Source organism: Colletotrichum tamarilloi, assembly GCF_030869305.1.
Source record: "Colletotrichum tamarilloi strain Tom-12 chromosome Unknown Scaffold_3.1, whole genome shotgun sequence".
Taxonomy (NCBI): Eukaryota; Fungi; Ascomycota; class Sordariomycetes; order Glomerellales; family Glomerellaceae; genus Colletotrichum; species Colletotrichum tamarilloi.
This window is the reverse complement of record NW_026849386.1, coordinates 432,855-446,774: the sequence shown is the minus strand read 5'-3', so window position 1 is coordinate 446,774 and position 13,920 is coordinate 432,855. Positions and strand designations below refer to the sequence as shown.

The 13,920-nt window shown below is 52.8% G+C and overlaps 4 protein-coding genes across 4 annotated transcripts; 1 reads left to right on the top strand and 3 right to left on the bottom strand.

The window, feature by feature from the left end:
• Window positions 1–1,629: 1,629 nt before the first annotated feature.
• CTAM01_01325 (methyltransferase domain-containing protein) lies at window positions 1,630–2,776 on the top strand (the record flags this gene model as incomplete). Its single annotated transcript, XM_060517367.1, has 5 exons — window positions 1,630–1,643; window positions 1,724–1,817; window positions 1,878–2,017; window positions 2,085–2,156; window positions 2,215–2,776. 5 exons carry the CDS (start codon window positions 1,630–1,632, stop codon window positions 2,774–2,776), a joined length of 882 nt encoding a protein of 293 aa, XP_060387828.1.
• A 6,734-nt stretch (window positions 2,777–9,510) lies between these two features.
• On the bottom strand, window positions 9,511–9,747 carry CTAM01_01324 (uncharacterized protein; the record flags this gene model as incomplete). Its single annotated transcript, XM_060517366.1, has 1 exon — window positions 9,511–9,747. The coding sequence occupies one exon, from the start codon at window positions 9,745–9,747 to the stop codon at window positions 9,511–9,513; it is 237 nt and encodes a 78-aa protein (XP_060387827.1).
• Window positions 9,748–10,030: 283 nt separating this feature from the next.
• On the bottom strand, window positions 10,031–10,822 carry CTAM01_01323 (uncharacterized protein; the record flags this gene model as incomplete). Its single annotated transcript, XM_060517365.1, has 3 exons — window positions 10,031–10,307; window positions 10,370–10,454; window positions 10,558–10,822. 3 exons carry the CDS (start codon window positions 10,820–10,822, stop codon window positions 10,031–10,033), a joined length of 627 nt encoding a protein of 208 aa, XP_060387826.1.
• A 920-nt stretch (window positions 10,823–11,742) lies between these two features.
• On the bottom strand, window positions 11,743–12,940 carry CTAM01_01322 (alcohol dehydrogenase GroES-like domain-containing protein; the record flags this gene model as incomplete). The annotated part of the gene is made up of 2 exons (XM_060517364.1): window positions 11,743–12,673; window positions 12,744–12,940. 2 exons carry the CDS (start codon window positions 12,938–12,940, stop codon window positions 11,743–11,745), a joined length of 1,128 nt encoding a protein of 375 aa, XP_060387825.1.
• Between the last annotated feature and the right edge of the window lie 980 nt (window positions 12,941–13,920).

Below are 13,920 nucleotides of genomic sequence, written 5' to 3'. Positions count from 1 at the left end.
GCACTGGACCCGGTCTGTACAACCTCTCCAACTCGTTGTGCGACATCAATTGACTCGCTCGACGTCCTAAGCGGTCGTGGAAGAAGCCTCGCTCCCCGTCCCAAACATGTACGTCAATCGCTGTCTGCTTTCCTTTCGTCGTCACACCTGTTCTCTGGCCCAACCCGACCACATGTCACCTGTTCAACTTGCCTGCCTGCCTTTGGATAACCGCCGCGGTGACGGAGGCCTTTTTTTGTATCCACGTCATGGACTTCAATGACATTTCAGTCGTTGAAGATGCCTCTGCCTCATTCCCTATCTAGCCCTCCCCTTCCGCAGCATATCAAGAAGAAACCTAGGACTGGGTACGTGGACAAGATGAGCCTACCTCTCCACAAACAGACACAGTTGCAGACATGCATTCTGCACAATTCCCTTACACCCCCAGCTTCGAGCAGGCTGATGCTGCGACCGTTTACATGCAGGTACATGTACTGGTACGCTGTCAAGGCCCAGCATTCGGCCCTCTCCTCTGCCCTAACCTACTGCACCTCGACCCATGTCATTTTCACCATCCATACCGCTATGGAGGGCAAAAGCTGTTCCGCAGCTCTTCCTCTCTCTCCCACTCTTTCTTTGGTCCCATCATCGCCAGTCGTGGTGTTGGCTGGGCATTAAGTTGGAGTGTCGCGCCAGCAAGGTTATTGTACACCGAAGGGACCATAATCACCCAAATGCAGAAGGCTGCGTTCGATCCGATGTAGGCGCGCGCTCGCGGGTTTTTGTTGGTCGACGCAAGTGCAAGTGCAAGCGTGGCCTGGTCGAAGAGAGTGTCTCATATGCGTTATTGTTGTGGTGAACAACGCCGTGTGTGTGTGTGATGGCGTCGGTCTTGAGCAAGAGAGGCGCCTGGCTACCTACGTATCGACGCAATTCTCTTGAAAATACAAGAAGCTGGTAGGAGTCGCCCAGCTCAGATGCAGGAAGAAGACTCTGGCTTGATCACAGCCTCCTTCATTGCCTTTACCCCCTTTTCCGACTGGCGTCTGTTACATTTGGCCGTCTGTCGTTTCCCTCATTCCCGGTACCAACCCTCATGACATGAGACGGGGCTTCTGCTCAGGTCACATTTCTCCATAAAAGGCAGTCGTACTGACTGTGTTATTCCCTGGATGCCATCAGTGTGTGCTCCCATCGACTTGCAGCCGCCTGCACTGCGACCATCATTTCGTTTCGTTTCCCATTCAAGACTTACTACTGCACGCACACTTTAAATTGCCCGCTGCTCGATTCCACTTCTCCAGGTCCAATCCCCTTTTCATGTTTCAAAGTCACCAGCTTCACTTCCCACCTTGCCTATCAGCCCATGATCCATCTCTTCTTCACGCGGACGCGAGCTTCATCGTAAACTTACTAACTTGCAAAAGCCAACCTCATCACTGTACCGCGACGAGACGAAACGCCGGCAGTATTGCAAGAAGCTCAAAGATAGCAGCACTCTCTTGGTTTTTGGATGTTGGTGATAGGTCTACTTGCTGCTTTTACGCGCATCGCCCGTCACCTGTTGATGCAAGTCCCGGAGAGAAACTAGAAATCAACCACCGTCGGCAAATAATTTCGTTTCAGGTTGCCTTTCGCATGGTAACAATGTCACAAAACGGGTATGTCATGATGCCAAACACGACGGTCCCATTGCTGCTCTGGACACTATCAGGATACAGCGCTAACGTGCCATCTACAGTGGGACTGTTGGTACCGAGTACCCTGACTACACTGAGCATGGCCGCCAGTATGGCTCATTTGGACGCGGGCGGTATCTTTTTCCTGTGGACGAGGTAGATTACCTATGATTCCTCGCCGCGATGAATCTTTCCCCATGCTAACTCATTGCGAAGCTCGAGAAAGACAGGCTAGACATCTTCCACCATCTGATAACCAAGGCAAGAGGAGGCCTTTGGGAAGTGCCTCTGCCCGCCAAATCCCATGTCCTTGACCTCGGGACGGGCACTGGCATTTGGGCGATCGACGTGGGCGAGTAAGATTATCCACCCTCCGTGCGCCGACTGCTAGAACCTAGACTTGCTGACACTATCACACCATAGTAAGCTATATAGAAACGAAGATCAAAAGGCTCAGGTCTTGGGGCTCGATCTTTCTCTCATCCAGCCCAAGCTGTATGTTGTGCATCTCCTTTTCTACCGCTCTTCGTAGCGAAAGCTCATCGTTTTGTAGGATCCCTACGTGTGTAAGGTTCGAGCGAGCCGACGTGGAGGCGCCACTGCCAGCTCCGGAACAAACCTTCGATCTGGTTCATATTCAGATGCTGCTTGGTTCCATAAGAGATTGGCCAGACCTGTACAGGAAGTCATTCAGGCACATCAAGCCCGGAGGTTACATTGAACAGGTGGAAATCGAATGGATTCCTCGTAGCGACGACAACACTCTTGAGTCTAATTCGCCTCTCGTCTTTTGGGGTGAGAACTTGCGGCGTGCGATGCACAGGTACGGGCAATCCATCGATATAATCGACACAAAAAAGGAGCTCCATGCTGCAGGCTTCACAGACATTACCGAGAAGATGATTAGGCTACCAACGAACCCGTGGAGCCAGAACCCGATGGAAGAAGAGCTGGGTAGATGGTTCAACCTCGGCCTTACGCACTGCTTGGAAGGCCTCACACTTGCGCCCTTTATTCAGGTGGAACGCTGGCCAAAACATGAAGTGGACAGACTGGTGGATGATCTCAAGAAGGAAATCTGTCGACTCAATGTTCATGCCTACTGCAGAATGTAAGTTACCGCCTGCAGACTACCGTCTGGTAGCTCCCAGCTTTTTGAGATGCAGAGTACTGATTGCCGGACGTAGGTTTGTTTGGACGGCAAGGAGGCCAATTCCAACGCAAACCCAATGATTCAAAAGTGGTCACTCAGACTGCCGAGGGTTACGTCACGTCTTACAGGACGGGGACAGACTGCTGGCGAGTTTCCTGCCGTCACCCTCCCGTCGCATACTCATATCCAGAACGGGACGAGGCAAGCTAGTAACATTTGACACCCTATCGCCAAGCAAGACAGCTCAAGCGGAACGTCGGGGCGATTTGTCTCCTGTACCATCACTCTTCGTCTACTTGAACGTCAGACGTGCGACTCAGTCGCTCTGGTGCCGTCCTGTCAACAAGCAAGCGTCGTTGCTGCTACTCATGCGACGTTTAGTTGAATAGCTTCTCCATTGTCCTTTTCTACTGTACGTGGTGGGAGTGCCGCATGTTTGCTTTCCCTCCTTCTTCTCCCTTACCAAGATAGGCTTCCAGTCCTCGCCCGGCCAAGCGCGGATCGATCGTGGCAAGATCAGGAGCTTTAGACCGCCAGCTACTTCAATTCGTCTTACGGGCTTCATCGTCTTGCTCTGCTCGAAGTTTTGGACGCCCTTGTAGAGTACCGCCTGCCACTCGATTCGGCAAGCTCTCCCGCTTTGTTCTGGCCAGGCGTATATCGACACGACGAAGAATGCATCAAAACAGGCAATCAAGTTCTGCTTTTCTCTTTACGCTATTTTGGTCTCCTTGGACATTTTTTGCCGCGTTGTCTCCTTCTATCTTTCTTTATGTTTCGCAGGCTCGGCAGTCAGAGACCGAGATCGATACTCCGCGGAGTGGCCCCTTATTTTTTACCCCCCCTTGGCCTTCCCTAGCATACGCTCTATCTCTGAGCTACAAAGTCAAGTCCAAGGTAGCACACGAGCGCAAACAATATTGTTGCCAACCAGCACATAGTCACAGTCGCTACGCCTCTCTTGTCACTACATCGTATCCTTTTTGTGTACGGATTCATCGGCGGGGAAGAAAATGGGCCGGGTTTAACCAAAAGTTGATGGCGGCGCGGGCTTGGCAGCATTGCAGTTGGGCCGTGTTTTTTTGCATAGTGCGTACTCTGCTCTCTTTCGGCATGAAGCAGACTCAGGCTTGGGGCGTTGAAATTTATTATGCACGCTCCTCGGGATTGCAAGAGGGCGCGATGAGAAGGGTGGCCAGTACGGGCATGTCGGCCAGCGGAGTATTGCACGTCATGTCTTTAGGCATGACCAATGTTAATCGGGATGGCTGTCACGTCCGCAGCGCAGGGGCTGATATGTGCGGCCGCTATTTTTTTCCCCTCTACCTACCTTGCTATGGTAAATATATATAAATAGATTCTGGTCATGATGGATGATAACCAAATCAAGAACCACAAGAGCAGCCCTTTCGGAGTTCAGCTACAGGTGAGGCGACCCGGCCAGCTTCGATGGCGACTCAAGAAAAAGTCGAGTCACGCTTCCGGTCCTACCACGAACGAATCGTCTATGTCGCGAATCACAGATTGAGTGGAAGTGGAAGGTGCCAACGGTCGTTAGCAAACATTATGTGGCCAGGAGGGTTTGTCATTTCCCTTCTACATTCCTTTAGAGCTCGACAAAATCAAATGCACCAGACACGATAATAGAGCCAAGATTGGTCGACAGCTAGATATTGTTCCCTTACCCATCTCCACATCATCATGCTGGTTTACATGGCTCCCGCATGCCCATCCACATCATTCGGTTACCCATATTGCCCCCATCTATTGTTGGTTTGTTGGTTGCTCTTGCTCCCGCTTCCCCGTCCCGCCAATGGGATATTGCACTGACAACGTTACAATCCTTCGTTGAGCCCTGCCAGGTTGGGCAACAGCTGCATCGTGCGAAGGCCAGGATAGGAACTTCGCTGTGTCTGCCAGCATTCGAACAGCAAAGCAATGAACCCTTCTCAAGGCAACGTATGTAGGAGACGGCACACCGATGGTCAATGAGATGGGGAACCTGAGCGTCGTGCGATGGGTCTCATGCTGCGAGCCAACCTTCTTTTCGGCTGCCTAATGCTGTTGTCCCATGGCGACACGTTGCAGTCGAGGCACTAAGAGCCGTGCCTTCATCTTCCTGGTGATCGACCACGTTGATACGTTTATGAGGTACGGATCCCTTGCTGATAGTATCCTATGTCCTGCATGGGCCGTTTACAGTAGCTCAAGATCGTTGATTCTTTTTAGTTTGCTTGTCTCCGGCTTGGCTCTTTTTTCTGGATGATCTCGCTTGCACCGGGAGACAGCACACGCTCTTTCCCCGAGGTGAAGCTGGGCAAACGTTCCCTCTCCGTTAAGGCTGCCAACCAACGCCCCGACCCGCATCAAGCCAGCAAACTACATGTACCCTCGACGTACGACTTGCATGACGGAGAGAAATCCCGCCGCCCCGAGCCTGCAGTCCACATGTTGGCTGGATTGGCGGATCTCCTTATGATACGCTACGAAGTACGATGTACTCTACACCCAGCCTTGCGCCCCCTCCTCAAACCTCTCTCTGCCCCCTCCTCGCTCTCCACACACACACACACACTTATATTTCATATGCATGCGAGCACACACTCACACTTCTTCATACTTATCACTACTGCCCCTCCCTTTTTGGGACCTTGCCCCCCCCCCCCCCCCCCCCCCCCCCCCCCCCCCCCCACCCCCCCCCCCCCCCTTTTTCCCGCCCCCCCCCCCCCCTCTTCCCACTTTTCCCACCCGCCCCCCCCCTTTTTGGGCCCTTCCCCCCCCCCCCCCCCTCTTCTGATGTATCTGGGCACCCATCGAACGCCCGATGCCCGGACCCGGGAACACGGATCTCGCGATGAGTGGTTCGGGTAGAAAAGGCAAAAGGGCATTGAGCTAGTTTTTTTCTGCCCAATCCTACACATCAAGAGGTGCGTAAAGAAGAGGAACAAGAGGGAGAAAAAAGACACATGTAGGCTACAAGATTGTGGAAACATGTATCAAGCTTCCCACTCCTACCAGTCCATCACCGCCCTTTGTGTTTCTTTTTGGTTTTCTATTTGCCTCCCTACAAGAAGCTGCACCATTGCCCAATCAAACTCGAGGCCGGTCTAGGTCTCGATTCTCGGCCTCGGCCTCGGGCCGGGGGGGTTGGTGATGAGTGATAAGGGGCCGCCTACAGCGAGGCCCTGCCACGCTGGAGCCCAGAGCCTTCGATCTACCATTCTCGTCTCATGCGGGAACAACTGGCTCTGCAGGATCATAGAGGTAGGTGAAAGGTGACGGTGGAGAGGATGAGGCACTACAGGCTATGGTGTGTTATGGTTCTATTGTCTCGGGTATTCCTTTCGTAGGATCGCGGATGCGATTACCTGGGACGCGAAATCTCCCATGCTGCCAACGTGCATATAGAGAGGGAGGGAGTATTATGCATCGAGCGGGCGGGCGTTGGCCGACTGCCAGGGAGGTTCCAACGGGAGTGGTTTGAGTTCGGAGACGGCGGAAGCGGTACCGGGGGACTGTCATACGTGTTTCTTTGAGGATGAGGGGAACCGAATAATCTCGGATGATGTGGTCGTGCATGATACGGCGGTGTGTCTTTTGTTGGGTTCCTGTTCCTGGTCCTTCGTTCTTTACCGCCTGCGAGGGATAGGGGATATCCGTCGCGTTGGATCTAGGGAAATTTTGGTATTGGAATCTTGTCTGGAAATTTTCAGTCTTGGCTCCTTCAGCTAAGGTATTTTCACTCGGGATAGAACCTTTTATGTTTCTTGTTCCGAGACTCTGTCGCGAGATTAGAATCACTCTCGATGAAATTTGCTGCAGTGAAGACCGACTCTCTCGGCGAGGACTAGTAAAACCAAGACGACTACTCTTGAGCTTGCCGCCTCTGGTTTCTCGTTTTCGGGACTTAGTTGGGCCATATCGGGTATTCTGTCATCGTGATGAGGCTATAGGGTGACCTGTTATTTGCGAGATTCGTTACCGAGAACTTGGTTGACTACAGATATGTACGGTCGTCACTCGAGGATCCTTGCAACGAGTTCCGAAGGCATAGATACAATTTCAATATTGATATTCTCTCTTTCCAAGCTTCCCCTCCATCTTTACATAAAAGCGAAGTTGACTAGGCCATATAAAAGATGAGGAGAGATGATGATCCAACATCATTCCTACGAAAAAGAGCATATACATCACGGATACCAAGGCCACACTATTACTACGGGATAATCCATCAGGTCTAAGTACCGGCGAGAACCCCTGCTACTGTCATGACCCTCTCCAAACAAAAAAATGTATAGGTCATCAATCAACAGAAAGAAGACCGGCCAGGAAGACTTGGCAAACCAGATATTCGTTTGCGAAATTCCTAGGCCCCAAAGAATGTTATAAACCTTACCGGCTTCGGTTCTCTCAGATATTCGCTGACCACCATCAACACCTCCCCCAGAGAGAGGACCATTCACCTTTTTCGGCAATGTTCAGGGGTCATGAAAACGGTCTGTTCGTTCCTTTCTTCCACCCCGACCCGAGGGAATGGTAAAAGGGGCCCAAACATGGGGGGGGGGGGGCCAAAGTCCCCAAACATTTGGGTTCCGTAAGGCTAACTCGTGGGATTCTCTTCCTGGTAAAAATATATACCCTGGGGAACCTTTTTGCCCGGATAGTTGTTGGTTGGCACCTTGATCCTTCTATGCTACGCCGCCGCGGCCGCCAAGTGTCAAGTGTGTAGTAGATAGGGGGAGGGAGGGGGAGTGCACAAAGGGGGTGTCGGTCCAGAAAGAATGACAATATACGCCACTATGCAAGATTGAGGCGTTTAAACAGTGGTAGCGGTATGTATTCGATGAGAGGGATCCGGGGTCTGTTTGTGAGTGCGAATACGGGATCATGTGGCAAACGGTACGGCCCTCGAACGGGGGTTTCGGTAAGTGTGCGGCGTACAGTTTGCATGAAGTGATGTTGAATCACTGCCCATACATCTCAGGTATCGTAGACAGAAATCTGATCAATCCTAAGCAGAGGGGGCTGGGTTCGATGAAGGGAGAAGGAGATCTCCCCATTCTACCTGACTACCTGTCTGAGAGGCCAAGGGGCAACGAGAAGGCCTTCCCCGCCAAGACAGCATGAGTACGAGATGATTGGTGGTTGGGGAAGGAGGTAAGGTCTTTGCGTTTTGTCCGGTGACCGGATTCTCGGGCAGACTGGTAAGGGAAATGGAAGAGAAGTTGGCTTTCGGGTTGTGTAACGTGAGACTTTTTGATAGTATGCATCAGGTTCGGCGACGATGATTTGACGGTCTCTCGCTGTTGACGGATCCGATTCTTGACTGCTGGGACGACTGGCTGTATTTCCATGAGCGAAGCATTTGATAGAGCTATCTGTGTCTGTTCAACGACATGACCTGAAGTCACACCTCTGATACTCAGCTGCCTGTCGGATGCTCATTGCTAGTGATTAAGAATAGTGGAAGTAGCATGAGATAGTGGGAAGAAAGCTTTTCTCTGGGGGAATCTACCTTGCCAATCACTACCAGGCAGAATGAGGACATCTCTTGAAGTACGAGATTCGCCCATCTGCCTGTTAAGTATTAAATCTCTCCAATCGCATAATTGCTTGGATTCGCAGTAGATGGCTGCCGCGTAATCCATATTTCTACTTTTGATAACTCCATGTCAGAGTGAACTGTACTTAATTCATAAGACAAAAGGAGGGATACAACCTTATGTAGGCAAAAGTTCATAGTGTAAGGGCAAAAAACGATAGGAAAGGAAGGAGGGGGGATACTGACCTTATAATTCACGCCCCTGCCCAGATTCGAACAGCGCGCCCCTCGGTCAACCCGGACTCTGACTTCACTGGAGTATTTGTTTTTATGTCAACCAAGTCGACCACCTCGCACACAGCTTGACTTGACCTCGCAGACCTAGACGGGCGCTGCTGTGCTGGTGACGGCAACGGTGAATAGACCCCTTAAGTAGGTAGGTACGTCGGTTTAGGGAAGGAGAGGAGGCAGGTGCCTTCCATGTCGAGAGGAATTCATCTCCTCTTCACTGAGAAGTGAGATGAATCACCGCAACGTCCTACCGGAGCCGGTAACGAAGAGAATAATAACAGACGACAGGGAGGGAAGAGCTCTATGTTATTAATCTTAGTCAGGGTGAATATTGATCGAAGATGAAGACCACAATCTCATCACTCCTAGCTACATAACCCCCGCCAGTATTCGAGCGTCATAGCCTTGCACGCTTTTGGAGTGATGGATGGAAAATCCGGGCCGTCAGGACAAATACGCGGGAAGTAGAACGGCTAAACTCTCCTGAATTTGGCTAGGGCGAGCAGCTCGGTTAATAGTGACGTTGTGACGCAGCTCCGGGCTGTCATCGAGGGTCGTTGAGCATAAAAATGTATACCTGATCTCAATACGTCACAGCTTCGGCTGCCTATCTATAGTAACATCAAAAGGGCTGAATGAGAAGATGGCAGGGTCCGCTGTAACATTGAACTTGCCAGTCCGTTCCCAGTAAGGAACAACCTTCATCGTCGAATATGATCTCTCGAACTGAAGAGAGTTACAGCAGAGAGGGAGAAAGGACAGGCAAAGGGATAATCTCATTCTCATCAAAGCAGTCAGAGTGCTGGTCACGTCTCAAGGTCAAGGCTCCTGCCAATGCAAAGTATCAGATCCACCCTCTGCTTTCAATCTGATACACTCTTACGAACGTGATTCCACCGAGCGCCATGTGGTTCAAAAGGTTTCCTGTTATTTACCTGCAGGAGGCAGGTTTCGCAGCATGGGTGGGCTGCGGTTGACGTGTGTGATGTACAGAGTCTACATAAGGAAATAATAAGGTGGCCTGTTGAGAAAACGCGTACGCGGTGGCCGGATCCAAGGCCCCCGAGACTGATTCTCTCTTTGCTGCTCTTCCAATACATCAGCTCCCGTGAACGATCAAGGGAATCTCGACCGGTAGGGAGCTGTGCCACTGGATAACATGAATCTCTACCACGGGCATCGAGCATTCATGTCATTTGGTTCCAAAATAAAAACACCCCCTTTCCTACCAGTTTCTATAACCGGAAGCCACCATTTGCGCTCTTTTTCTTTAGATGCAGTTTGAATTAATAACCCGGGAAACAAACTTCTACTCCTTCACGTCGTCGTTTCGAATCGGTACGAGGCGGTGGGGAGCAAAGTTCAAAAAGGTTCTTTCTCCGTTTAGTGGGCAGCGGCGTGGGTCTCGCCGTGGTATCCAACGAGCTTGAAGCGGCCGAGCATCTCGCCGACAGTGAAGAAACCGAGGCACTCAGCAGCGACAACGGCACCGGTGGCCACGGTCGCGGTGTTAATGCGGGAGGCGATGGTGGCGGGCTTCGCAGCGGCGGCGGTGTTGGCAGCGGAGCTGGCGGCTGAGGAGGCGGAGCTCAGGAGGGCGTTGGGGTTCTTTACGGCGCCGAGGGCCCGCTGGAAGTAGGACTGGAAGGTGCTGACGGGGCTGTATTTCTTTCGTCAGAAGCTGGGCGGACAAGACGCTTCGCTCTGGTGCTGTAAACTTACGGAGGAGCCATCTTCTGGCCGTGGAAGACAATCTTGGACAGCTCAAGAGTGACGCGGGAGTAGTAGACAACCCAGGGAACCTGCTCTGTAGTCGGACATCCGTCAGCAATTGGCCCTTGAAGTCAAGGGTGCGCGCTCAATTGCGCCTCTGCTCATAGAGATCCTCTCGTGACCGGATTGAAACGTACTCTCAATGAAGTTGATGACCTTGCCGGTGCGACCGCCGACCTTGCCGAGGGCGTTGACAGCACCAGACAGAGCGGGGCCGGCGGCGCTGGCGGCGCGGCTCAGGCCCTGGGCAGCCTTGGCCGAGTACTCGCTGGCCTTGCCGGCAGCATCCTTTGCGGACTCGGTGGCCTTCTTGGTGGTGGTTGACTCGAAGCGAGCGGCGACGCGGGAAGGGAGGGTGCGAGCGGTGGTCCGCATGAGCGGGCGGGCGAGGGCGGAAGACATCTTGGACCGGGGGGGTTGGGCGGTTGTGGAAGAGAGAGAGGAGGTCGACGGATTGAAAATCGGGGTATCTGGATCTCGGATCGGGGTGCGTCGATGTGGGCGGCTCCGGGGTCGAAGAAGGAGCTTCGTTGGCTGCCAATTGATGGGAAGGGGGTGGTGGTGAGTGATGTTTTTTGCGTAAAGTGAAAAAAAGAGCTCTCTCTGTCTCTCTTGCCAGAGTCTGCCCGACCTCTCGGAAGATTTCGCTTGTGCTGTTGTTGCGAGCCGGAGGAGCGATGGCCCGTGCGCTCTTTTCTTTTCCTGCTTATGAAAAATGTCAATTGCTAAGGTCAGGTACAAGGAATAGGTACCTTTTTTCCCTTGCTCCCAGGGGAAAGAGGCACTGGCACCCGTCGGCCCAGCGGACTATGCCGCTTTGAGATCTAACCAATCACAGAATTGATCTCTTGAAGGGAAGTGGGGGCTCTTTTCAGTGCGGGCAGGCGTGGCAGGGCAGTTCACAGGTGCAGGCAGGCACAGTTCACTGGTGAGATCCATTGAGTGAGAAAAGGTTCACCGGCAGGTGCTGGGGCAGAATGGGTTCTTGCCATGAACCTATGGATACCTCTTGCATTCTTATCTGCCCCATATCGAGGTTAAGTTACCTTGTATGGCAACAGTTTGTCACTGCCTTACAATGCTCAAATCCTGTCATCCCCATCGCCTCACTTTTAACACTAACACCAAAACCCCCACCAACAGTCCACATCTCTGCCTACAAACAAGCATCGTCAATCTAATGGAAGCTTCATATTGTCATACGAATTCATTGGGAACATATCTCTAAAGTATAGTCAAAAAACCATCCATGACACCAAATCGCCAGCACCGCCATATTATGCCCAAAAAATCAATCGTGTCGTCTAACCATCAGGCTTGGTTTAGTCCAAGCTCTGGATCATGACCTTAATAGCGCCTGACTTGGGGTCCTTAGCCGCCTCGAAGGCGCCGAGGGCATCTTCGAGCTTGAACTTGTGTGTCACCAACTTGCTGAGGTCAACAACACCACTCTCCACCAAACGGATGGCTCTGGGCCAGGTGTTGCAGTAGCGGTACTGCAGCTGGATGTCGACCTCGCGAACGCTAGCGCGCATGAAAGGGAAGCTGATCTCGTTGCGTCCAACACCAATGATGAAAACCTTTCCACCAAACTTGCAGGCCCAAACAGCCGAAGCAATGCTGCTCTCCACACCAGTGCACTCCATGACAACGGCCGGCTCAACACCTCCAAAGGACTCAACGATGCGCTTGGCCTCCTCCTCGGCGGTTCCACGACCGACCTTATGGGTGATGGCTGTGGGCACCAGCTCCTTGGCGAAAGCCAGACGTCCATCGTCAATATCCGTAACAACCAGCGGGCAGGCACCAGCAGCCTTGGCGCAGAGAAGGGTGATGAGACCAATGGGACCTGCACCGCAGACGAGGACCGGGTCGCCAAGGCGCACACCGGCACGCTGCATACCGGCAAGAGCGACACTTAGGGGCTCCAGCATGGCACCGTTCTCATATGACATGTTACCGATCTTGTGGCACCAGACGGCAGGGTGGTTCACGTATCGTCGCAGCAGACCAGGCACCGGCGGGGTGGACAGGAACTGGACCTTCTCGCAACCGTTGTAACGACCGGTCAAACAAGGCTCGCAGGAGTTGCAGATGACATTCGGCTCGACGGCGACTCTGTCACCAACCTTGAGGTGGGTGACGCTGGGGTGGACGGCGAGAATCTCACCGGCGGACTCGTGGCCGAGAATGTGGTCGCCATCGACAATCATGGGTCCGATGCATCCGTGCTTCCAGAAGTGAACGTCGGATCTGTATCTTTCCGTTAGTCTCGTCCTTGTACCTTAAGGGGGGCACTTTTGTCTGGCACGAAAATCCTTACCCGCAAATGCCGGTGCTTCTGATGGCTACCGTGACTTCGCCATGCTGCAGCCCCTCGCCGGCCTGAACGGCCTCCAACTTGGGCTCGGCCTCGTTGATCCACAGGTCGTGTGCGGGGTTGGTGTAGACACCAATGTTGGCCTTGGACACCTTAACGGAGCCGACCGAGGCGGGAGGATCAACAGCTGAAGGGGACATTGTGAAAGCTGGGTTGTCTCTGGGTGTGCGAAGAGTGGTATGAAAGAATGGTCCAGGAGAGTGTCTCTCTTGCCAGGTAATAATGTGATCTGTCGGCGGGGTATGAAACGTGGGTGCAAGATTGACGAGACGACTGACAGCGACAGCAACGGCGAGAACCTGAGTCGAGCGTATGGACGAACAGAACAGACGAAGCGGACAGAGAGGAGGAAGAGTAGAGCAGCTTGGAGCAGAACGACACACGACCGGACAGTCGCCCGGCTGGATATATACCTTGGAGCTACTCGTGGATTTTTTGTTTTTATTTTTCTGGGTCGGCCAACAATCCAGCAGCTTCGTCGGCCCTTTGGTCAACAATTATTCGAATCCAGCCCCTCATCACCCCTCGTCGCCCAAGGCGAATAGTTTGACCCCAGTTCCCCACGTCGAAACGTCACGCAGGGTCGAAGCTTGTTGGCAGGGGTGGGGCGCTGCCGCGTTGTGGGAATCGTTCGGTCGCTGTAAGACCGATTCACCCTCTTTGCGACTTTCCGCTCCAATCACAATGACGATCCGTACCCGACATATACCATTCCCCGCGACAAGCTCACTGGCAAACTACGCTTTCTCTCATGTAGTCTCACTACGGATACAACGAAGCGGCACGCCTCGCGTTTTTCCAGGTCCAGGCACGCCGGGAGGGGCAACCATCTCAACACACGCGCCACGGGGATTTTTTCTTTTGCGTTCACGTGGTATCCGAACCAGGGGACTTCGTTGGGTTTCCGCATCTTTACGGTTTATGTTTGACCATCGCCTTTCCCTTGCCGTCGTATTGTCGCTTGCTGAGGACCATGACGCTCCACGAATCGCGACTGTGGCCGACGCAAGATCCTTTATTAGCTCCACGGAAACTTGAACCCCCTCCCCTCCCTTTCCTATCTCATCTAGTCTCCAAACATTTTGGAGGTCGGCCCCGAATTACCCCCATTCGAACTTCG